Raw genomic sequence first — 26,949 nt, forward strand, 5'->3', positions numbered from 1 at the left:
AAAATTAAGAAGATGTGGTATGATTGCTTAATGAGACAACTCTCCACCAGGGACCAAAATGTTAAATATGTCTACTTTTCAAAGGTTGTAAACTGCTAAAGAACCACAACATTTATAACTGTCCCTTAGTAGATAAAAAATAAGTCAAACATACAAAAAACCTACTTGCCAAACCATTTTTAAAAGACTACATGAAACACATGTATAAGAACTTTTTTTCATTTTTCCTTACTGCTAAAGCAAACAAGCTGTGTTTTAATTATTTCACAAGAAGATTTCTAGTAAGTTTTCTTGAAAAAAAGTTTGCTAAATTCAGATTCACTAGTCATGCTTGTGATCCCCAATTTGGATGATTCATTTTGAAATACTGTAAGAGCCAATCTCAGTCCAAAGATAAAATATGAATTGTTTGATCATTGCCTACCTCTAAACCACCTAAAAAGCAGCCTACCGGAAAAAAAATTATGACACAAATCATTTCAAATTTTTTTTTCTAAGTTTTTTTGGTAGAAACGTTGTTTTCTCATCTAAAATCCTATCACTTATGTTGTTGGCCAAAAAAATAATCCCTACCTACCTACCCAACCCTAAAAGACATGGGAGGCAACATCAAACAAGGAATTTGTTAAGGGTGGCCTCACAAATAGTTCCCCCAAAACACATGCAGACACAACTGAATTGTATCAATGATTTTAACTAAATATTGTAATAAGAAATGGAATACAATGAAAGATGGTAATAGTTAAGTTCTAGTTTAAAGTGTGGTGTATCAATAAAAATCTTCATTATCGTATTACATGAATGAGCTCCAACTCATTACAATTTTGCTTTACCCTGTGAACATGCATTAGATATTTTTTTTTTCCCTTGAAGAACCAGTTTTATAGATTTTTTTAAGTCAAGACCTTTCTGGACTTTTTGAAGTTCTATAAAGTCAAAGGAACATTTTATTTCTTCAAACTGATTTAAGAGTTTTAAATATAGGTTAAGTTACCAAGTAATTACTACTGCCTCTCATTTGGCAAAAATATGTAACTAAATATCTAAATGTCTTCTGGATTTCCAACCTAAGCAGGAGATGTGTCCATACATTTGATTTTTGTATTTTCCCTAAGTATGAAAATAAGGAGATGGGTGCATAAATCTGCATTGAATATACATTTTTTTTATAAAGTCCCATACCTTTTAACCTCAAGTTGACCTACAATTTTGTAGAACAAGAACTGACATTTTTACCAGATAAATATACTTACCTAAGCAAACTTGAAATTTTGTTACAATTTAATTCAGATTACATGTATATACTATATCAATTTAGATAAAATTGACAAAAATAAAATTGTACAGTCAAGTGTACGTATTTGGAAAGTTATATGACCCCATATGACAAATCACCGAAAAATGTCAAAATTTTGTCAATGTCAATAATTTTTTTTTAGTTTTATAATTTGGTTACATGAGTAATAAACAACTGATTTATAACAGCACTCTACTAGTCAGTGTGGGAACCAAGCATTTTGACTAAATTTTCAAATGATACTGTTTTTAAATAAGAGGCAAACATGTTTAATTGTCATATTAACCACAATTATTCGACATAAATGTCGGAGTTACAGATGCTGTGTATTTAAAATTTGTTATATCTATCTTGAAGTTGAGAACTATTTTCAAAAAAATTGCATTTAAAAAAAAAACATACTTGTGGAAAATGCTAGAAAATGTGTAATAGAGTACTTAGCAATAAAAATACTAGAACAATGTCCATATCAAAAGATTTTTTTTTATTATTGCATTTACTCGTCTTGATAAGTTCTTAAAAATGTCAATGAATCAGATGCACACACTATGGATAAAGTTCAAGATGTCTGCAGATGCACACACCATGGATAAAGTTCAAGATGTCTTTTCTGCTGTCAGCTGATCAGCATGACCTTGAACATATAACAAATGTTGCATGCAATGACAAAGTAAAGGAACAATGGTTTTATTGATGTTCTTCATCTCAAAGTCACTATGCAGACTTCACCATAGAGCAAAAAGTGGCATCATAAATGAAAGATTTTATGAAATTCTCATTAAAATTCCAGTCATTTTGAAAGTGGTTCTGAAGATGCTTCAATAAGATGTGTACCTCTTTTTTTTCAAATATTGAGAATTCCATAATTCCAACCTTATTGGAACCCAAACATTTTGTTTATCAAAAGAAAGAAATTTGGTGCACAATGTACAAAGGTACTATGAAGATTTTCTATAAGGATCATTGTAATCCTGAGTTGTGAATTACAAACAAACAGACAGACAGACAAATGACCAAACTGATCTTAATATACTACAGTACTTCAATATTCCTGAATTTCAGAAAATAGCTGCAAGTGTACTCTCCATGGCCTTTTAGCATTATGGACCATTGCTTTTTATATGTGATACTATTTAAAATGATTTTCTTACAGATTTTGTTACAGATGTGAGGCTATAGTTCTTCGATTATAGATTATATTTCAAAATTCCCAGTTTACATGGAGGTTTTATGCTTTTTTTTGTTAAGACTACTGCAACGACAAGAAAACTGATTTTGAATTAATGATCAACTTTATGAGCAAGTAACTAAGGAACATCTTATCTTTTTTTTCCAAAAGTTCTGATTTTGATTTTTAAATTTATAGGGATAACTAAAATGAAAGTGTTATAAATAAAAACCAAGTGATGAATGCATATCTTTCTTTGCAAATTGGTTGTAGCAAATTTCAAAACTAACTTTGTCAAAATTTCTTGAAAAATGAACCGTGGGTCGTAACAGTTTTCTATCCCCATTATCCTTTAAATTTTATGGACATAAATGGAGAATTTATACACAAAAAATAACAGGAAATTCTTTTTTTTCAGATTTAATTATTTTTTTACAGGAAATGTTGTGTTCAGCATTTTAAACGGTTCAGTTTATACCATGTATACATTTCTGTACATGAAAGTACATCTGACGTTTTACAATGTTTAATGTTCATTTTCATTAATTTTAATGTTATTTTCATTTTCACTCAATTGCATTTACATAAAAGATAAGTTTTTCCCAATTTTTCAAAGGTACTTATACAAATGTAGTAATGAAAAGTATCTATAAACCAAACTTTTCTTTGAGTGAGGCGCGTGTAGTTTTCATAAAGGACTTTTCAAGTTTGTAAAAATTACAATTCTGTTAGAAAGCTCTTGTTGGTCTTCATGAAAACTTTTTGGGATTGTTTAATTTCATAAAACATATTTGCCAGTAAATAACCTGTTCCAAAAAGAGAGAAAAAAATTGCTTTAACAACTTTTAACATCAAATTTTTAATATGTTATAAAGGATTTTTAAGGACAGATTTAATGGTACAACAAATTTTACTGGACGGCCTAGGTAAAAAAATTACATTCTGATTGAATTGTGATGCCTTCACCCTTCACTGTGACACATGCAGTGCTTTATAGCACTATCCAAAAACTAAAAATAAATCATTCAACAAGTTGATGTTTTATCATTTTTAATCATACCCCAGCTTTATACTAGCTTAAAACAAGTTATCTTTCCAAGATATGACATTTAAAACTTCTACTTGAAAAAAGCTATAGTAACTATGAAAACATAGAAAACCATAATCATTTATTCATATACATTTGATATGAATTATAGGGGTTGGGTATACATCAATGTTGATTGATTTTTTTGATTTTTGGTGTTTTAACGCCACTTTTAAGCACCGCTTTTGGGCTATTTCATGGTGGCCAGTTTTTATTGGTGGAGGAAGCCGGAGTGCCCGGAGAAAACCACTGACCTTCGATAGGAAAACTGACAATCCTAGTCAATTAAGATTGGAGTCGAGTACACCCGCACGAGCAGGATTCGAACTCACAACCTCAGTGTTGACTGGCTAGTGATTACAGTAGTAACTACTTAGATCACTCGGCCATCTAGGCCCCTATACATCAATGTGAAAGGTCACCAAAAAAACCAAAAGACATCGACAGGTCAACATATATATGGTCTTCAACTAAATCACCCAAATTCAAAAATGTCCTGTAAAATTCTTTTAGAATAAGGTAATAATTAGCAAGTTTATGTATTTATAAGTAACATTTCAAACTTTTATAAACAATGGACAAGTGTCTACATTGTTCCCTCAAGTGCCTATACAGTACACTGTATGACTACACTGTATGACAATTTCTAAAACCTTTAAAACTATACATATATTTTAACTGAATTAAACCAGGAAGACCAACAATCTCAAATTCCTTTTATCTTAAACTTCACTTGAACATAAAAAGTAGTTGGTAACACCATATGCATCTATCTGTTACAGGATTAACGACAAGATACTCCAATTAAATTAGTTTCCCATCAGTTTCCAGTTCTTTGTATTATTTTTACGGGATTCTTCAACTTCTACATTTCCTTGTAAAAGAATTGATTTCCATCCCGTATCTTATTACGTTTAATGAGAAAAATACCTGTTTGGACAATTATTCAATTAAAAGTGCTTGAACCAATTAAAAATCAATAAACATTACCTGGTATTGAAGGTGTGAATGAAGAGTCTCCAAAGTCTATTTCTCCAAAGATTCCACATACCTGTGGGTTCTGTTAAAAATTTTGGGTATTGTCATGACAACCAAGATAAATTCCTATTGGAGGGTATGCATCAATAGTTGCTATAACAATCAAATTGTGCCAACAATGATTTTCTAACAGAAATCAATTAGCTTAGCTAAATTCTTGTTTTTATCGTAAACCTGCATATTTATTGTATTGGAAGTTTTGAACTTTTTTCACAGTTGACGGAGCACCATTGTAAATTTTTGTCATATTCGACTATATCTCATTTTCCGTGAATTGAAACATTAAATAACCAATTGTGACTTAATTGATATCATCTAAAATGTCTGAACGTTCAAATCATTTTAAACTTTAATGAAACATAATACGGCTCATGAGCACCAACTAAGGTTTATCGATAGGGTGAAATAGCTTTTTCACAAATGTTTGTCTATTTGTCCTAAAACTCAATAACTAATATACACATTCAAAAGATCAATTGTTAAAGAGTATAGAATAATCTCAAAATGACTAACGGTAATTTCTTTCTTGCTAAATTATGAAGAAAAAAAGAAAAATATCACAATCAATTACGAAAGTTCTACAAGTTCTGATTTTTAAATGCTGATTATTATTAATCCTTTTGTTTATTGCACATACACAAATTGAGGTTATTTATGAGTTTTCTTATGTAAAATGTCATTGCTACTATAACTGTAATTTTCAAAAAGTTGATAGTAGGGATAAGACTTATACTTGAACTAAGATTTTCATCCATTGTCAGGCCTGAATCAACAAAGTAAAGAAACAATGCCAATTGATATATTCTGATAAACAAATGATTGACAGTTTTAGATGAGGATGATCATATGTGATAGACATCCATATATATATATGTACTAACTGTTAATTTCAAAGCACTCATATGGACTTTGCATTCATAATTTCATCAAAATTGGTTCATTTATAATTAAAATTTTATAAATACAACTAAGATGGGATTTTTAAAAGAAATACTTGTTTAAAATAGAAACACTTCAGTACATTTTTTATGCACATTTGTTATATTATGCAACAAATGATTAATTGTCCTGCTTCTCTTAATCATTTGGGTTACAAGCACAGAAAGTTACAAAGTTCATGAAAGGCAATCCAAACAATTTTCAATTTTCATTTTTTTAAAGTATAATTATATATATATTTACCACATTAAATACTAAAATTTATGGAATTTGAAAGGAAAGTTTAAGGGCAGGAAATCTCATTTTAGTGTTTTAAACTTGTACAACTTCCTTAGGAAATCCAATTAAGTAACTTCAAATAAAGCTACTCATATTCACAGTCAAATTTTTGTGAAAACTTTTTGAATAAGGGGAACTAACTCTGTAAAACACTTTCTTTCCATATTAATGACAATATATATAACTCTGTACAAAATCAAAAGAGAAAATAGTTTTCTAATTCATGTTTTACTTAATTTTTTTAAAAGATGCACAAAATTTGTCTTTTTGTTTCCTTTGAGATATATGCATGCGGCACACTTTCAATTGGCAAAACATGTACTAAATCATGTATTTTATTCTATTAATGATATTCCACTGGAAAATATGCATTGTAAATCATAGTCATCATTTCCAGAGTCTGATACAAAGATATTTAATACAGGATTTTCATGGATCTAATTCCTGGTATCTTACAATGTACATTAAAGATGTGGTCCAGTCCTATTAACATTGAAGAGTCACTTATTACATGTTTTACTGGACCAATTTAAAAATTTTCTTTATTTTCACCAGACTTGACAAAACTAAAAGCATAGAAACAGACAGGGCTTTAATCTCAAAGCAAAGGGATAGGGCTATTATATATAAGCAAAAGGACAGGGCTATTATCTCAAACCAAAGGACAGGGATTTTATCTCAAAGCAAAGGGACAGGGATCTTATCTCAAATCAAAGGGACAGGGTTTTTATCTCAAATCAAAAAGCATTCCTTCTATCTCAGGCAATGGGACAGGGCTTTTATCTCAAAGCAAAAGGACAGGATTTTTATCAATAAGCAAAGGGACAGGGCTTTATCTCAAAGCAAAGGGACACGTTTATCTAAAAGCAAAATGAGAAGGCTTTATTCAAAACCAAAGAGACAGGGCTTTATCTCAAGGCAAAGGGATGGGGCTTTTATCTCAAAGTAAAGGTACAGGGCTTTTATCTGTAAGCAAAAGGACAGGGATTTTTAAAGTAGTTTTGTATAACTAGTAACCATTTTTTGCTCTTATTTTTATAATGATAATAATACATGTTATGATGTTACAAATATGAAGATATACAAGCCAGTCAATTTATGCCAAGTTTGAGCTGGTGCGTTATTTTTTTTTAATTCATAGAGTGAAAAGGACAGATAAACTAGGTTGATAGTTCTGGTAAAAATCATTTTTGTATGTTGGAACATTTAAAAATCTATTCAATTCAAGTCAGAGATGATAATTTTCACATTTTTGCAATCTCAACAACATTATTTCAAAGGCAGTGACTGTATATATTATGGCTAAATAGATATAAGAGTTTTTATTTGCACATGCTAAAATTTTCTATTATCCTTCCCTTAAAGTTTTGAAAAGTTATTACACCTAAATATATTGTTCAAGTTACTACTGGCAACTGAAGATCATTTGGCAAACAACTTACACTTCTAAATCATGTTAGTTAAACATTAATAATATTCGTATAAAGTTTAAAATCCATTGAATTTTTGTTATTCTTATGAAAAAGTCCCATATTTTCATCCTTGACAGTCTACTATTACTAAAATGATTATAAATCTACTCTTTTATTATTTTTAAATTCCATTTTGAAAATTCTTTCGTTACAGTAAACTTCTTAAAAATTTAAAAAGTAGTTATTATGTTCCAAAGAAATTAAGTTTTATTTTACCGTTGGGATTTCGCCAATTTTCCGATATGGCTTAATCTTTAAATTTTCATGTCCCAAAACAAAAGCTATCTTGTTACCATAGTTATTTAAACAGTCAACAGTAATAATATTTACCTGTATTTCACATAAAAAGAAATAACAAAGTTACTACATATTCAGGGTATATTTATATTGTATTCTGTACCTGGGACAATTTTCATGACTAAACATGCTAAACCTGTTAAGTTTAAGTGGTGATTACAAATATCCATGGCAACAAAAATTTCTATACAGGACTTTTCTTGTAAATCAATAAAATTTTGAATTAATCTTTAATTGAGTGTAATATGTAACATGATTGACAATTTACCTTTTTATGAAGGTATCTGAATATTTAATCATGTCATGTTATTAAATAAACCAAGTTTATCACAGTTAGATGATTAATATATTAATTCTCTTAATTACATCTATTGTATATTTTATAACAAATTATGAGATTTGTCTAGAAACAATATTTTGAAGATAAAACAGTTTTCAAACAAAATTGACAGTTAAATCTGGCAGGATTTTAGTGCGGAATTATATAAATTATCAGTTTTGATTTAATTCATAAGCCGAATTATTAAAGCAAAAACATGCAATACCAAGGTTAATTATAAAGGTCACTGAACAAAGTTGATATCATCTTGATTAAAGGCTTTTCTTATGGTTATATATACTTTTCAATATATATCTCTACAGAACTTTATTTTTTGGGGTTAATTTTTTCTTTGAAATGTGTGTTTTAGTTAATGGGCTGGATAGGTGGGACATCTATGCAGAGGTGGATCCAGGACCAGCCATAAAGCGATGGGGTGGAGGTGGCCATCGAGGGTTTGCCTTTAAATGACATCTGATCTATTCACTACTCTTAAGATATATATGTTATAATCTTGTATCAATGTGATGACTTCTGGGCCTAAGAAGACTATATTCTTTCTCTGCCACAATTAGTAACACATTAAAGCTAGAAAACTGAGATTATACATCAATTTTTGCATATTTTTGTGTGTGGCTCAGAACAAAATGATTAATTATTGATCAAAATGATGCAAACAAAGCAATGGTATCAATTTTCATAAATTTTAGTACAAGGCATTAATTTAGGATATCATTTATTCATAATTGTCCATTGTAGATCTATAATATATAAAGTTAAGTAAAATGTGAGAAATGTGTTTTATGAAATTTAGCAGACATACCTAGAAGTTGGTGACAATCAATTAATTTATGATACACAAATCAATTTAGATTATCATATTGTACCTATGTTTATATTAATATTCATTGAAATCCTAGTTTAAAAATGTGTTCCACGATATTTGTGATTTTGCAACAGAAACTAAGTTTTTAAGAACTGCAAATTTGACATCTGGAATCAATTTTAAATAGGATATATTATTACCTCATGTATCTATTTTCACTGAAATCCTAGCAAAATAAGTTGTTTTTCAAAATTTGTGACTTCTTATAACAAAAACTTAAGTTTGGACAGCCATTTTTTTTTCAAAACAAAATTGAAAAAGAATAAAAATTTAAACAGTTGGGAACAACTTAAAATAGCTTATTATAACAATATTAAAGCTTTATTATAAATCATATCTATAGATGAAAATATATATATTTCTCAAAATTTTAGATTTTTTTTTTACAAAAAGAAATTTAAGTTTTCACCACAACTGTATTTCCAATTCACACAAATTTATATTAGAACATATTAAAAGCGACCTTTCATTTGTAGATCTACATAACGCTTGTCCATAAAAAGTATTGAAATCAGTTTATACAACATAGAAGTCTTTCCCTCCCCCTCCAAACTATCTTAATCAGATGTATCAGATATATGAAGCTAGATAATCAATATTGAACTTTACTTAGGACTTTCATCTTCTTACATTACAAGTTGGTTCTCAAAAGACAACGCTACACAGCATGCTCCTGGAAATTTTTATTATTTCAAATCATAGTTTACATTATACAGAGTATATAACTATAAGTGAACTTTGTCCATAAGTTTAACTGGTTTGACATAAAATAACTTATAGAAATTTTTTTTGTAATCACAGAAAAGGCATTTGAGTAAATTTTGTTTTATCAAAAACCTTGACAGAGGTAAAGACCTGTTACACAGATTTTCTTGGGGGGGGGGGGGTTATTTCAGGAGAGGGTCTCCCACCAGCTATGGGTGTGAGGTAAGTCTGACCTGATGGTGATGATAAAAGCTTTTCCTATACATTTTTTTGAAGTAAATGGAAAATTTACTGCATATTTCTACCTGAGACAACCTTTTGAAATTGTTTTTCAACTTCTTGACCTGGGGGAGGGGTGCATTCTCACAACACAGAGCAAGCTTCCACAATACAACAAAATAGTTCCAAATTCCCCCAAAATAGTTTGATTTTGGAGAAATATTGAACCATAATCATTCTGACTACACCCTTGATTGGGATATACTGAAAAAGGTTTCTCATTTCCAATTTTATCAAATAAGTAAATAAGTCAAATGTAAAGAAGATTAGTTGAATTACACACTGAAGTTGTCAAGAAATCATATAATATATCTGTTATCCTGTCATTCAAAAGTGATCTAGAAATCATGCAGGACTATGAAGGGGCAGACAAACAGAGGTGTTAATATAATGATGATAAATAATTAACTAGTTTTCATGAGCAATTAAGCATGTAATAAGGTTATATCAATTGTATATAAATCACGGCTGGTAATCTACACACGCAGAACAATCGGTTCTGCAATGAAAACCGTGAGAGGATTTTCCGGTTATGCTTGAGTGGAGTAATTGTCACCGCTTCGAAAGGTATGTACATTTCTAAATCGAAATTTTCTAGTTCAATTGATCAAAATATTGAAAATCGGAGAATGCTATGCTGTGGTGAATACTTTAACGAAGAGACACATGTATCATTAACTGTTGTGCATGGAGTAAAACTCCTACAAAATCAATCGTCCCACGAGTAATTGATGAAAAAAGTGACATTTCAATTTTGAGATGGTTCTATTAACAGACCTACAAGTTCAAATTTAGTTTTTTTTCTGTCAACGGGATTGAATGTCGTTTTGGGCGGCGTGTACGCTGTCCGAAGTTGAAAGACGTCGTAATTAATCTAGAAACTGCCAATTTTCATTATTTCATGCGTGAGGGGATCGGTTCTGATTAAGGACATCGTGAATGCGTGAGAGGAAGTGCAATTATAGTCAATCATAAATCTAAACCACTTATATTTACGTTGCAGCCATTTCCATATTCATTGTCAATTTATATTTAGTATGAACTTCAATAAAACTGTGCAAGTTACTTGCCTTTCTTTGAAAAAAGTAAAATCACAAAAATACTAAACTCCGAGGAAAATTAAAAAAAGTCCCTAATCAAATGGCAGAATCAAATGATAAAACACATCAAACGAATGGACAACAACTGTCATATTTCTGACTTGGTACAGGTATTTTCAAATGTAGAAATGGTGGATTGAACCTGGTTTTATAGCGCTAAACCTCTCACTTGTATGACAGTCGCATCAAATTCCATTATATTTACAACGATGCGTGAACAAAACAGACATAATAGGTAAAGTTGTCAAAATAGGGGTCAGCAGTCATCACCATGTCACAATCTCAATTAGAACAAAAACAAACAAATATTTAACAAAGAAGCATAAAAAAGTATCTATCAAATTTAGCAACCACATTCATTGCTTACTTATATATGTATTTTAAATCAACCAATAAAGGATTGAAATATTTGAAGGCCTGTGACTGAATGGCAAGGTTCACATCAACTCTAGTGTAGAGTCGCGTGTTTGACGTCAGAATGTAAACGTCACACAGTAAGAGATATAAAATAATTTTGTCGTTGAAGTGATTGTTGCATTTTTCGATATAAAGATATGTTTGCACTTCCCCTCACGCATTCACGGTGTCCTCAATCAGAACAGTTCCCCTCACGCATGAAATAATGAAAATTAGCAGTTTTTAGATTTATTAAGACGTCTATCAACTTCAGACAGCGTACACGCCGCTCAAAACGACATTCAATCCTGTTAACAGATTAAAAACTAAATTTGAACTTGTAGGTCTGTTAATAGAACCATCTCAAAATTGAAATGTCACTTTTTTCATCAATTACTCGTGGGACGACTGATTTTGTAGGAGTTTTACTCCATGCATAACAGTAAATGATACATATGTCTCTTCGTTAAAGTATTCACCACAGCATAGCATTCTCCGATTTTCAATATTATGATCAATTGAACTAGAAAATTTCGATTTAGAAATGTACATACCTTTCGAAGCGGTGACAATTACTCCACTCAAGCATAACCGGAAAATCCTCTCACGGTTTTCATTGCAGAACCGATTGTTCTGCGTGTGTAGATTACCAGCCGTGTAAATTGGTTTAAATTTATCATCTGTTCTTTTGCACGAAAAAAGTGATCACGAAAATTCGTCTGCAATTTAATTTCTCAAAAATATCAAGTTTTTCTTTTTGCTGTTTATTACAAATTGACAAGGTGTGCTTAATTTGATATGATTTAAAAATTTGGCACTTAATCAAAAATAATAAACCGGCTTGGTCAAACCTTGACATTAATTTTTTGATAAAACCGTTTTGGGTTGAAAAGTACAAAAAAATGTTTCAACTTTAAATTTCAAGAAACACCTAAAAACAAAAATATAGACTGTGACATTTTAAAATATCTATATAAATTTAAAAACTTAGCTACATACCACATAAAGCAATGTTATTTTAAGCCAGAAAGAACTTTTTTGGGAACAAAATTTGCTAGTTACCTCTGTCCCAAATCATGTGTAAAAGTTGAAAAAGTAGTCTCGCTAATTGTCACAGTTCGCGAGATTTTCCGTGAGTCCAGTTTTCTGAAATTCTCAAAATCAGCCTAATTTACTCCGTGTAACTTTGATTTGAAGTGAACAATGACTTGATTTGTAATCTCTCTTTGTAAATTTAAACCGACTGAACGGGATTTTTCAAGTTTAAACATTTTTACTGTACGGTCACCTTGACAACAATCGGCCATTTTTTGTAATCAAAACATTTACAACGTGTTTTAGGTTTGTGCGGTAAAATGTCAGATAACGAAGCTGAGGAAACTTTTGGAGAGGAAGAGGACAATGCGGAGGAAGCAGGAGGAGAAGAAGGAGATGAGGAAGTTCTTGGTGAAGAGGAAGAAAAACTTGGAGAAGAAGAAGAAGTAGAAGAAGAGGAGGTGTTTAATGCTGACGATAAAAAAGGGGGAGGGGAGAAAACAATATATCATAATCATATATATCGTAGTATAGGTGCATCTTTATAAAGAGACAAATGTTTTAGATTCATTTGATAAGGAAGTTGATTCAATATACATTGAAGAAAACAAGTTGAATCGGCCTGCCCTTGAAACATCATGTTTATTTTTATTTTCAATGTTTACATTTTGATTTATGCTAATTTTGATCTAAAAAAATGATATAGAGTTTAATCTCTGCTTTTTTTGTCTCTGAAATCAAGTACTATATATTGAGATGCTAAAAAATTACCTGCAAAATGTTTATGTTCCTTAAATGGCGTACAAAATATTAGTTTTGATTTATTTGTTGGTTGCTTTAAAACGTCCGGTGGTATTATTTTGGAGCTTGAGACATACAATGTATTGTGAAATTGTATTCTTTTTACTTTAAAGTAAACTACTTAGATGATTCTATTTTTGTTTAAAATATTGAACCTTTTATTAAGGGCATATGATACAGTAGCAAGGACAGATCATTATACATAGAAATTTAACTAGTTGTTTTCATAACATTCATGATTACTAAAGATAAGCCATCAAGATTCGTGGAAAAATCTCCAAAATTTCTTAACTTACTTGCTGCCTGTAGTTTTATATGGTTGTATTTCGTGCTCTACAAAACACGACAGCTGGACATCTGTGACGTCACATGCCCAAATGACTTCACACCCTAATAACTTTACATTAGGTTGAGACTCCTAAAGTAAAGTTAAAATTTAAAATAACATTACAATAAATTTGGCACAGAAATAACATTTACACTTCATTATCTTGTATATTTTTGATATTAATTATAATGTTTAATTACAGAAAGTACCAGATTTGGCATTAACAGAAGAGCATATAGCAGAATGTTTGTCGTTGCTTTGTAAAACTGGAGATGGTTTGGCTCATGCTTATGTTAGACTAGATGTTCATGATAGGTAAAAATATGAATTCTATTTTCATACCCCCACAACTCTAAATGTGGGGTTTTATTGTTATAAAAACCCATTTGTTCAATAAATATTTTCGTCACACTTTTCTCAGAAACTGCTCAACAGAATGACTTCATATTTGGTCAGCAGCTGGACAGTAATGAGTTGTAACGTGAGATCATTTTTCAGATCTACTTCTTTGAAAGATTGCAGCAAGACTTGAGTAATCATAGATATTACATTCCTGTTTGCAGATATTTAAATTTTTTAACATAGTGAATGAACTTAAAAAATTATCCATATACGTTTCTTCAATACTACTGAAAAGAGCAACTTCATATTTGATCAGCACCCCAACAATGATAAGTTGTAACTTATGTGTGTGAGCTTTTCAAATCTGATTAGACACCTACTTGCTGTTTTCAGATGTTTTGAATTAAGAGGGGTATACAGAGCATGACAATTCATGCATTCTTATTTATTCCTTTTTGATCACTAAGACCTAAATTTTATGTACATTTGTGTATATGTAAGAATGAGTCCCAGTTAATGTGTGTTCAGGTCAAATCCAAACAAAACCAAAAAAAAGAATGAAATAAGGGGATAAGTTGTTATTTGTGATGGCTCTATCTCATAAACTGTGTCTTAAATTATTTGCTGGGTACCAGTTTTGTGCATTTCAATGGTGAAAGTAAACCATAAATTTAAATGTTCAATGAAGTACACATTTTCTATATGTTTTTATGCAAAATCAAGAATTGAAAAATCCATGAAAATATGAGTTTTCCTCAATCAGCGAAAAATTGTACCATGAGAATAATGAATCCACAGTATTTGAGTGTATGGTATTTAAATATTTTTTCTATGTACATATAAAAAAAAAATTCTGATGAGAAAATTTTTCCTTTTTCAGACAACTGACAGACATAAATATTCTGAAATCGTTCATTCACCTTCGGTACCTGGATCTAAGCAAGAACAATCTTAAAGACATCTCATGTCTTAGTGCCCTTACACATTTATTGACATTGAAAGCGGATTACAATATGTTAACAACAGTCAAACTTGAGGAAATGCCCTTTTTACAAGTGGCCAGTTTTAACGACAATAAAATGAAAACATTGGAAGGATGCAGTCATCCCATGTTGGAACATCTGAGTGTAAATAGTAAGTTTTAAACTGTTTTTAAAAAAGAATGTTAATTTATTTGTTAGAAAAACTTACTTTTCTCAGATATCCCTCTTTTATAGAGAAATCAACATATGACTTCTGTGCACTAAATACATTTGTCTTGAAAAGCTGTTAACTAGAGCGAGTTATCTCCCCTGATACTATATTTTGTCAAGAAATAACTTACAAGAAATTATGTTTGAATTCAATTGTCTAAACATAAATAAAAGAAATAAATAACACATGTGTTAACATTTATTCCTTTTCTCTCTCAAATTTTTAATTCTTTCTGGAAATTTAATTTTGTCATTTTATATTGTTCCATGGGAGATAACCCCAATTCAATATGAAAAACCATGCTGTCAACATCTGACAGTAGTGTAGCCTTAATTTGAATATGTTAATTTTTAGATTTATATTGTCCATAGTTTTAATTTTGATTATAATTTTATTTCTACTCTCTCAGCTCCAGGGCCTGCAATTTTACTTTTTACTTGAAAGAAATTTGTTTTTACAGAAATAGTATTAGGGTAGACAAATTTCAGATAAGAAAACTAATGTTGGAATTCCCTGGAAAAAAAATGGATTTGGAGTTCAAACAACATCAACCAAAATATTGAAAATGTCTCGATGTGAGGAATAGGGTGAAATCCCTGCTCCATATTTCTGATTTCATTTAATTTTAATTAGGTGTAGGGGGGTCCTAGACTTGCTACATGTACATGTTCCTTCCTAATTTTCTTTTTTTTCAATTTTATCCGTTTAATAATTTTACTGCTATAACTAAGAGATTGCCATTATATTGACATCTACAGAGGAAGGGGCAATCAGTATACTGGGACATTCAGTATCATGGCAGTTTTCAGTAAACATATAGATTAGTGAGAAAGAAATAAAAGAAAGGGAAATGTAGCAACATCTAGGGGTCCAAGATATATCATTATACAAAATATGCTGCAGATTTATTCTTGCATTAGGAATTTATGATAAAATAATACCAATCTATCATTTCAGATAATTTAATATCAAAAGTCGATACTTTAGAACCAGCAAAGTTAGCCAGACTTCATACGCTAGAGTTACGAGGCAATAAATTAACAACGACAGATGGTTTCAACCTGCCTAACTTAAAAAATCTCTTTTTGGTAAGATATTTTGAAATAATTAATTCCGTGTAGGCAAATTTTGCCAACAGCAAAGGAATAGATATAGTAAGAACAAATATAATACTTAGTTGATGGATGCCTTATATTTTTATATTTTGATAACCAATGAATATGGACATTTTTTAATTGAATTTGGTTGAAAATTGAAATTTATGCTTATTTTGACATCATTAAAAGAACACTGAAACAAAACGGTTCTATTTCCTATAATATTGTTTTGTCAATGACAGTGTTTTCCCCAGATATTTCATACAGCATCCTGGTAAACAGGGAAATTTGAAATACCATCTTTTTTCTAAATATAATAGCATTACATCCATAACACAGTCTGTAGGAAAATCAATTCAGATAGCATCACATTTAAGAAATATAGCATCACATTACAATGATTTTAAAAGGCCTTGGGGAGAATGCTGTATGAATGTGGCAGTTAAATTGTAGTTTAATTTTTTTTTTTTTTATGACATATAAGATAAGAGCCTTATAAAACCTTCTCCTTTGTTGCAATTGTGCATGTGATGAAATGGTTTTGAAAGGATATAGACATAACTTTAAATAGTAAAATCAAAGCTATGTCCAGATAAACTTCATGCATAGTCATTGAAGACAAAAAGTAAGGGATTGTTTTCTGAAAAACTTTCATTTTACCGCTTTAATTTAAACATAATAAGTCATGGTTTCTCTATATTTGACTGGCAGGTGTCGTTTAAACTTGACTTACATTTTCGTAAAAATTAAGGTATTGTTATCAAATAAAAGATTTTATTTTACTTTTGTAAGCCAGTAGTCTAAAACCTTTTGCAATTTACTCAGAAAATTTCCTTGAATATTGTGCACAGTGAAATGATTTTTCTGAAACTTTCACTGTAACTTTTAGTTCAGGATTTCTTAAAGGAATTATCATAAACAGCATGGATAATGGGAGATAACTCAAAACATTTTTATTTTCAACTCTGCAAAATTGTGATATGTAATGGTTTCCTTCTGAAAATTTTGATGTGGTAATATAGTGAAAATCCTTTTTAAAAAAATTGCATTAAACAAAGTTTAAAGATATCAAAATACAGTAAAAATTAAAAGTCAAGATTTTGAGATTGATTGAGAGACAACATTAAGTAAAAACACAATCAAAAGACAAAACAATAGCTCAAATACTACTCAGAAAACTGAAGATTGAGGAACAAATATATGTTAAAAAAATGATGATGAACTCAGGTATTCTGGTAGAGTAAGAAGCTTCTGCTCCACCAGCAGTGACACAAATTCAATGGATTTTATAATCACAATAACAATTGGACATTCTTATACAATAGCAACTACCTTGGAAATCATAAATGAGAAACATTTAAATATATAAAGATATAGAGATCTGGTATGATTGCTAGTGAGACAAATATCCACTAGAGTTCAAATGATGTGGCTAAAAGTAATTATAGGGCACTGTATGACCTTTAACAATTAGAAAAACCTATACCATATTGTATATTAAAGGCTCCGACACGAAAAATGTGAACAATTCAAACAAGAGAATTTACGGCCTAATTCATAACAATTGAATTTATGAAAAACAATTATGACAGATTTTTTTTCAGTCAAAATGTATGATAAATTACAAAAATTTCTCTATAGATGGTAACCATTTTTTCAAAGTTTATTTCTTGGATACCATGTATGTTGTAATGGATCAGCCCTATACTAAAAACATAATCCTAATTGATAGCTATAATCAAAGTAATTTGTTATGAACTTTTATTACAGGCTCAAAACGTAATCACAGTGATAGAAGGCTTGGACAGAATGTCCAGTCTCACAACATTACACATGAGAGGCAATCAAGTCAAAACACTGGATGGTTTCACTGATGGTCTACAAATGTTACAATATATAAATCTTAGGTAGGTTAACATAGTCCTTTTACACATGAGAAAAAAATCATCAAAAACACTGAAAAATGTATGTGATAGTCTGCAGATTTTATTTGAACTTTAAATGGCTATGTCTCTGATTTTAGTTAAATTTTGAAGGCAGATTCGGGATGTTCAACTCTGAAAATCGAAACAATAGTTTAATTAACAGCTTTACTTGTAAAAATATTATTTATTATTAATAACTGGCAAAGAAATCTAAAATGTACTGTCAAATATTGCTAGACATGTTTATTTTAAATGAATATTTGTAACTAAAGGCTAATTTGTTTGAATAATATAAAAAAGGAAGATATGGTTTGATTGCCAATGAGATAACTCTCCATCAGTCATGATCAGAGACCAAATAAATGTAGAAGTTAGAAACTAAAGGTCACCAGACGGCTTTCAATATAAAAAATTTGAGGAAGTAAATCAATAAAAATATTCCTCTTGATACTATCTTTTGATTGTAAGAAGCTTCTGTCCAAGTTTGGTAAAAATCCAGGATAGTTTATGAATCTAATAAATGTTTAAAAACTTTAACTGAAGACTGAATGTAATGTTAACTGGAAGAAAACAAAATTTCCTTCTAGATACTAGCTTTTGATCATAAACAAGCTTCTGTCCAAGTTTGGTACAAATCCAAAATAGTATAAGAAAGTTATTAAAATTTTAAAAACTTTAACCACAGAGTGAATGTGTTGTTTCCTGGCAGAAAATCTAAGTCCATTTAAAAGTAAAATAAGGAAAAAATGGATTTATTTTTTTACAAAATTTCCTTCTAGATACTAGCTTTTGATCATAAACAAGCTTCTGTCTAAGTTTGGTACAAATCCAAAATAGTATAAGAAAGTTATTAAAATTTTAAAAACTTTAACCACAGAGTGAATGTGTTGTTTCCCAGCAGAAAATCTAAGTCCATTTAAAAGTAAAATAAGGAAAAAATGGATTTATTTTTTTACAAAATTTACTTCTAGATACTATCTTATGATCATAAACAAGCTTCTGTCCAAGTTTGGTGCAAACCCAGGATAGTTTAAGAAAGTTATTAAAATTTTAAAAACTTTTAACCACAGAGTGAATGTAATATTTCCCGGCAGAAAAACTAAGTCCATTTATAAGTAAAATACAGAAAAAATTGAATTTTATTTTTACAAAATTTACTTCTGGATACTATCTTATGATCATAAACAAGCTTCTGTCCAAGTTTGGTAGAAATCCAGGATAGTTTAAGAAAGTTATTAAAATTTCAAAAACTTTAACCACAGAGTGAATATTTGTGGACGCCGCCGATGGAATGTAGGATCGCTATGTCTCGCTTTTTCAACTAAAGTCGAAGGCTCGACAAAAAATCAGAAGATGTGGTATAATTACAAATGAGACAACTCTCCACCACAGACCAAAATGGCATAGAAGTTAAAACAACTATAGGTCGCCGTACAGTCTTCAACAATGAGCAAAACCCATACTGCATGGTCTGCTTTAAAAGGCCCTGAAATGACAAATGTAAAACAATTCAAACGAGAAAAGTAACCGCCTGATTATGAACAAATAAGTAATGAAAAAACAAATATGATATACAGCTACAAACGACAACCACTTAATTACAGGCTCCTTACATGGGACAGGCACATACAGAATGTGGTGGGGTTAAACTTCAAGTTTATTACTATAATTAATAATTATATTTCAGAGAGAACAGTGTGATGGATGTTAAAGCAGAGGTACCTAAACTGCAGTGCCTACCCCTCCTCAGAGCTATGGTGTTGTCTGGTAAGTCCAGTGTAAAACAACTGAAGATTTTCTCTCACTCTAAAAGTGGGGACTATATTGGAGGGTAGGAATGCCTTTAATAGTCAAACATCCTTTTTTGCTACCATTAGCACCAAATGAGCCTTAATTTTTTAATCGTCATTCTTCAAGTCTCATTTTTAGCGTAAAATGGAGTAAAATATTTATCGTAAGGTTATTTTAACAAATATTTTACCGTCATTCATCATGTGGAGTACCCCATTCCTACCCTCATATTGCAATCTTCTTGTCTGTGTAAAATTCCATCATTTGGTCCAACAAATTTGATGGTCACACTTTTCTCAGAAACTACTAAACAGAATGACTCCATATTTGATCTGCAGCTTGACAATGATGAGTTGTAACATGAGCACTTTTCTGATTTGTAAGATACTTTCTCCCTGTTCACTAATACTTTAATTTTTTGATATGTTGAATGATCTTTACTTATGCGTGCAGTTGGTATAGTTTTTATGCCCCATTTATGGGCATTATGTTTTTTTATGCCCCATTTATTATGCCCTATTAATGGGCATTATGTTTTTCGGTCTGTGCGTCTGTTCATCCGTCCCGCTTCAGTTAAAAGTTTTTGGTCATGGTAGTTTTTGATGAAGTTGAAGTCCAATCAACTTGAAACTTAGTACACATGTTCCCTATGATTTGATCTTTCTGATTTTAATGGCAAATTAGAGTTTTTACCCCAATTTCACGGTCCACTAAACATAGAAAATGATAGTGAGAGTGGGGCATCCGTATACTATGGACACATTCTTGTTCTAATGAAAAACAACTCTTCATGGATCTTTGGAGTGCCTTGGACACACATAATCTTCCACAGGTAACATATGTCTCACATTATATTTACATTATACAGAGAACCCTTGCACAGAGGAGGATGACTATAGAATTGAGGTATTGATTGCCCTACGTAAACTAGAGAGGTTAGACAAAGAGGAGTATCAAGAGGAAGAACGAACTGAAGCAGAAGCAATTGCTGAACAGAGGAAAGAGGAAGCTAATGCTGAGGTAAAGGGTCATCTCAAAAATGTTTCTGAATAGCACTTAGATAAGGGGTCATCTCAAAAATGTTTCTGATTAGAACTTAGGTAAGGGATCATCTCAAAAATGTTTCTGATTAGTTCTTACGTATGTGACCATCTACAAAAGTATGACTACGGATTGCACCTCCTCAAATTTATTTTTTGATTATTACTTATCATATTGGCTTTCTCACATGTTAGTTTCTTAAATCAGGGTAGCTAAAGGTTTTTTTCAAAAGGGGGGAGGGGTTTACAAATATGCAGTGCTGCAAAGTTGTCACTTTCTTTTACTTAGAAGAATTGAAGCCCATTATTTTCCCATACTGTTTCTGCATGGAATTGTCCATTCCTATTTTTTCCTTTCACTCATTGTTAGTTTTTTATACAGTCTGCTGCTAGAATTGTTTCTGGAAGTTTCTTGACATATTTGTTCTAAAATTTATTGGATACTAGAAATGAGGACATATTATCGTAGATTAAAATTTCATTCTTTAATAAGGTGCAAAATTCTGGTAGATGTTGTTCAAGATTCTAAACTTCAAATTAAAGGGCCTTATTATTTGCATGAATGCATGTAGTCATCTAAATGAAATAGTAGTGGTATATATAGTGAAGAAGAATAGCAGCATCCCATATAAACTTTTCGTCTCATTGAATAAATATGCTTTATTAATAAAAAAAAAATATTTAGCAGCAATGTCTAGATACATATTGCCCTTATATATTTATAATCATACATAAACAGAGTTCAAACTTTTCAAATGTGTGTCAGCAAAGACTGTTCTTAAATTAATGAAAAGCAGTTTAAAGGAAGCAGACATGCATTAGGAAGATCTATATGTGTTGGATGAGAATTAAAAACAGAACAAGATCAGAATAAGGATCATGTTTATCAAAAGCATCATTTTGGGAAGGGATGTAAGGGGAGCTGTGATGGTTAATGTATCACCATTAAGTCTGATAAATGATGAATGTTTTAATACGGAATAAAGGGGATAAACAGCAAGATAAGATGAAAATACCTGGGTTTTTTTTGAAAGGGGTGGGGGGGGGGGGATTAAGAGGAAGTAGGGAACTATGATTATTTTATTGGTGGTGGGAGTAGGCATCAGGGAAGGATACCACTATAAGGTCTTATAACTGATATGTGTTTACAGAATAAAGAAAATGTGCAACAGGATGAAGATTAAAAGAGTAGGAGCCATGATTATTCTTAAGGTTTGGGAGGGGGTGGGGCAGTAGGGGAGGTTACCATTATAAGGTCTTATAACTGATATCTGTTTTCTATACAGAATAAGGAGGATGTGCAACAGGAAGAAGAATAAAAGAGTAGGAACAATATTTGTCACATGTATCAGCTTTATATGTCTTGGCTTTAGGCTTATATTTCATCAATATGATATTCTTGTGGTATACTTATATCTATTTAGTATTATTCTAACTCGGGCTTCATTTTCACAAAAAGGTCTTACTTTTTAGGATCAGCATAAATCCTTAAAACTATTCAAATCATTACTGATGTTAAAAAGTACGACCTTTTATGAAAAAAATATGCCTGATTTCAGTCTTTTTCAATGGTTGGCAAGATTTGATATTAATCGTTTTTAATTTTCGTCCCTGTCACTTGCCATACATGTACCTGCTACACATAATTTTAAAAATTGCCTTAAAAAGTTTTTGATATGTCATAAGGAAGATTTCTAGACAATTTTAAACTTGAATATAAATATACCACAAGAATAAATGCTTTAGCTATCACTTTATTTATGCAAAAAGGAGCACAACTTATTCTAAAAAAACTTTTATTTTATTGATGTCAGCTTTTGTGGATCAACGACTTATCATTGATCTGTTGGTTCTTCATTTCCTGAAATGAGACAAGATATAAAACAAATCAACAATTGTTGTTGAGTATAAAATTTCATGATTATAGCAAACCATAAAATCCAAACAAAAACTATTAATAATTTAACAATTGTTCGAAAATTTTCTTTAAATATTTTGAAAAAAGCTTAATTAGCAAATATTGAAGTTACTCTTTACTTATTTACTTATCAGCAACAAGCTCACCTTTTACTTGTTAATTTGATAATAATCTTGGTTAAATTCATATACTGATTCTATCCAAACAGTCAGTCTGTGCTTTTTTAATGACTGTTCAAAGTTTTATGATAGACTCGATTAAAAGATGAAACTGTTAGATTTAGTCACAAAGCATGAGAATCGATTTTACTTACAATTCAAGTCATCATTTGCCTTCCTGTAATAGTTCTGCTCCTTCTGTTTTTTTTTTTTAATGTAAATAGTTTTCTGATCAGATATATACCAAAAATAACAATTAAAGTTGGACAACACAAAAATTTCATTTAATATTTGATTAATCATAAAGTTTATGCTAAAATATTTGTCAAAATTTTCAGTTCAAATCAGAAAACTATTGCTATATATTTTTGTGTAATGTATTGAATTTATACAGTGTGTTCAGTGGCAGAGGATGGCATCACTGCTTAAAGAATATTTTTGTTACATTGGCGCCACTTTGTTTCAGCATATGTTTGCCTCAAGTTTCTGTATTATTTTGATCCAGTAATTTTGTTCACTTCAGAAAATGTGATATTTTTTTTTGCACACTTCTTTACTATATTGATCCACCAATATATCTTTTATGTGCTTGGTTGTAAATAAATGTGAATTACCAGTGATACTCTCAACACCTAAAAAATTTTTCAGGAACTTGTGGCAATTCCAGTTTATGCATTCAATTTCTAAAGCTTTATTGGCATTATTTAATTATAAACGGCTAAATTTTCAGAAGTTTTTGCAATAGTCAACAAAAACATGGACTTCAAGTTAACCTTGCTTAACAGTGCTAAACTGTATTGTTGATTTTCATGCAGTAACAAATGTTATGTGTATTGATCAATTATTTTCCTGCTAAACAGTTTTTTTTTTACGTCTCAAAAAATTTGTAAGTTTGAGGTAAACAGCTCTTATACTGGACTGTCACTAAATAAGACCTTGATTGATATGAAAAAAAATCTTTTTTCTTTGTTGCCAATTTGTTAATTGTCTTTTCCTACCAAAGATAAGTGGTTCTCTCCTGATACTTGGCTTTCTCCTCCTACAAAAACTGGACACTTGTCTGCTCTATGGTTGGGTTGTTGTCTCTTTGACACATTCCCCATTTCCATTCTCAATTTTACTAACGTATAACCAAGAGTGCTGAAAGTGGTGTTAAAAACACCAATAATCAATAAATCATGTAGACTGTAATTACAAAGAGAATGTTAACCAATTTATGTCAAAACCTTTCAAGTTTAACTATTGTTGTACTGTTAATCCTGCAGAATCACGTTGAGCAATATTTTGTGGTATGTAAACACAGGGATATGGTATACAATATATATGGCATTGGGTATAGATATGAAATAGATAAGTGGATACAGTAACAAATAGATTAACAATATAATTCTATTTGGTTCTTTGGTAATTGTTGTAGACAAACCATTTTTATGCCCCTGCCTTCACCGGAGGGGGAATTAAGTGTTACCCTGGTCTGTATGTAAGTCCCAAAATTGATTTCCTTTCTCTAACTTTAGTTTGCCTCAACCAAATATTATGAAACTTATACTCATTGATTATTACCACAATACACAGATCAAATTTCGAAATTTGGGTGGCATCACTTCTACCATTCTGGAGTTATGTTCCTTTATATAAGGAAACATTGTTGAATTACATTTCCATTCTGTAACTTCAGTTTGCCTCAACCAAATGTTATGAAACTTACACACAACCACAAAACACAGATCAAGTTCAAATTTGGGTGGCATCATTTTTACCAATCTTGAGTTATGCCCTTTGTAATGTTATATGCAAGTGGGGGTATCATCTGTGTCCCATGGACACATTCTCCATTTATTTTTTTTGCCTGTAAAAGTAATGATTGTTGTGACATATTACATCACATGATTTCAATGATCAAATGTCAGTGGCAACAATAGCATCATTATTTAATGGCCACACTCGCTGCATGTTAAGAACCCTTGAAACAACTCTTCGATGGCTTCATTGGTGACCTGTTGCAAGGCTTAAAATCTGTCCATTTCCCAATATATCTTCATTTTGAGTTGGCATTCCAATTTTTTCTCTTGCCATCCTGGTCAACCCCCTTATTGTAGGACCTACCTATTGTATTTAGTGTTATTTTAATCTCATCCTGAAAATGCATGAAATATTTGCCACTGGATGTTAAGCAAACAACAATCAATAATGCTAGTCATCTGGTTGTCAGAAAAGGGGAGAAAGATAAGCTATATAAATAATTTCAACATGGAGGATCCTAAAATCTATTTGGCCAGTACTTCAAAATTTCCCTTTTTAACCATCTCTCTCTCATTTGACTAAGCACATCCTAGTAACAGGAAAATATGAGCCCTATTTGATCAAAAACATGCTAAATAATTTTTTTTTCTGCTGATTGGTTCCTGAATGCTTGCAAATATGTACTTCTGATAAACCATAATAATTACTATTAATATATGTATAATTGATACTTTGATTTTTAAAGCATAATTTTATTCTATCCAGACTAGACATACCTCAAGGGTTGAACAATTTATTTTTATATTTTAAACTAGAATTCAAAAGAAACAAACTTAAGCATTAAGTTAGATGTTGATTAAATTAATAACAATGGTATTCTGGTAGAATATGGTATAAAATAACCTTTGAACTTTACATGGAATATGTGGTTACAATTAACACATTAACAATTTCTACATTTCTGTCTTTGAATAGATTATTAACTTTTGATAGATTAATTCAGTAGTTTTATGACAAAAAGTAGATTTTTGCCTAAATAACATGATTAAAATTTTATTGACAAAATTGGTTTTGTTTACACACATGTATTTATGATTTATTCATTATGATCTTCAAAAAGAACGATTTTTTAACACTCTTAGCTTAGCAGAACTGATTGATTCTACATATAAATGACTTTTATGATTTGTTTGTTCTTACTGTAAATATACTTTTTTTTAAAACAGTTTTCATACTAAATTAATATATGCTGTTTTTACAAGTATTTATTTTCATGTTTTTTGATTTTTTATTGGTTGGGCATTGCAAAATTTGCCAAAACTAAAACTCCCTGTTTCCAATATAGATATTTTTAATTGTTTCTTATATATGATAAATATGACATAACATTTTGATTTTTTGGCGTTTATCAATGACAGATATAATGAGTGTTACCTTTCTGACAAATATCTGACCATAGGTAGTATGACCAACCTTACTGGCTTCTAAAGACATAAATATTTGACCAATGCATATATTACTGACCTCTGACAGTGGTATCTGACTGACCAATTTCAGAAAAACATATCTGATAAAAGGAACTATTATACATATTTTTTAACTGCTGGTAACTATTGTCCATTTATTTCATTTAAGATAGATTAATAGAAATAATGCTTGCTATTATTTCAGAATGAAGAACTCTCAGATGAGGAGGATTGAAGTCAGGGGAGATAATCCAAAAGAAACCAAAGCTTACACTGTGATATGAACTAATTCTGACATCAATTCTTTCACTTCACTTTACTTTACTGTATGAACTGAAAAACTGACATTGAAATAATGAATATACTAATATATAAAATATTGATTAAATTATCAGAAGAGAATTGTATTATATGACTAAAAAAATTATGTCTTGAATTCTTAGTTATTTTATTGAACATGTCATTTTATTGTAACTATTAGTATTTATATAAAAATGTTTATATTTACCTGTTATTTTTGTATTTTTTCATTACAAGACGTTAATATTGTTTCAATTTTTAACTGATTGATACCTGACCAAGTTTAAGGTCTAGTATGGCACATGGATGATGTCATAGAATTTTATTAGATTTTTTATACAACTTTGAAATAAAACAAAAATAGGTCATGGAGTATACTTCAATGAGATAGCAACCTAACAACACAAATAATCAACGTAACATACAGTTTATAGTTTACATACAGTTTCCAACAATAGATAGGTTTCGTTACAATGTCAAGCTTTAAGTAGCCCTAAGTCAAAAATGAATGTAAATTACTGGTATAAAAAGTATCAAGGAGTTGCCAAC

At 30.4% G+C, this 26,949-nt stretch overlaps 2 protein-coding genes across 4 annotated transcripts in view; one reads left to right on the forward strand and one right to left on the reverse strand.

The window, feature by feature from the left end:
* LOC127736400 (uncharacterized) overlaps positions 1-12,463 on the reverse strand; it is a 45,474-nt gene extending 33,011 nt beyond the window's left edge. The window contains exon 1 of one of the 2 annotated variants that reach the window (XM_052246931.1): positions 12,325-12,463. The gene's annotated coding sequence lies outside the window, so the exon portion shown is untranslated. Of the gene's footprint in view, positions 1-12,261 lie in introns of both variants that reach the window. The other variant, XM_052246930.1, reaches the window with a different exon arrangement.
* Positions 12,464-12,490: 27 nt separating this feature from the next.
* LOC127736401 (leucine-rich repeat-containing protein 23-like) lies at positions 12,491-26,607 on the forward strand. Of its 2 annotated transcripts, XM_052246933.1 has the most exons (9): positions 12,491-12,758; positions 13,629-13,741; positions 14,649-14,902; positions 15,920-16,050; positions 17,830-17,966; positions 19,672-19,751; positions 20,644-20,795; positions 22,102-22,138; positions 26,306-26,607. In XM_052246933.1, the coding sequence occupies exons 1-8, from the start codon at positions 12,618-12,620 to the stop codon at positions 22,132-22,134; spliced, it is 1,041 nt and encodes a 346-aa protein (XP_052102893.1). In that variant the 5' UTR covers positions 12,491-12,617; the 3' UTR covers positions 22,135-22,138; positions 26,306-26,607. The 2 variants fall into 2 exon arrangements, with proteins under 2 accessions (XP_052102893.1, XP_052102894.1); XM_052246934.1 differs by lacking the exon at positions 22,102-22,138 and having other exon boundaries at positions 12,501-12,758.
* Positions 26,608-26,949: the final 342 nt, after the last annotated feature.

Source organism: Mytilus californianus, unplaced genomic scaffold (assembly GCF_021869535.1).
Source record: "Mytilus californianus isolate M0D057914Y unplaced genomic scaffold, xbMytCali1.0.p SCAF_30, whole genome shotgun sequence".
In the NCBI taxonomy this organism is placed as follows: Eukaryota; Metazoa; Mollusca; class Bivalvia; order Mytilida; family Mytilidae; genus Mytilus; species Mytilus californianus.

What these genes read in the sequence shown, in the direction of transcription:
- LOC127736401 (XM_052246933.1), top strand. Translation starts at nt 12,618, where the DNA reads ATGTCAGATAACGAAGCTGAGGAAACTTTTGGAGAGGAAGAGGACAAT. An exon ending in GGAACATCTGAGTGTAAATA is followed by an intron (nt 14,903 to 15,919) that starts GTAAGTTTTAAA and finishes CTATCATTTCAG; the next exon opens with ATAATTTAATATCAAAAGTC. An exon ending in AAGAGGAAGCTAATGCTGAG is followed by an intron (nt 20,796 to 22,101) that starts GTAAAGGGTCAT and finishes TTTTCTATACAG; the next exon opens with AATAAGGAGGATGTGCAACA.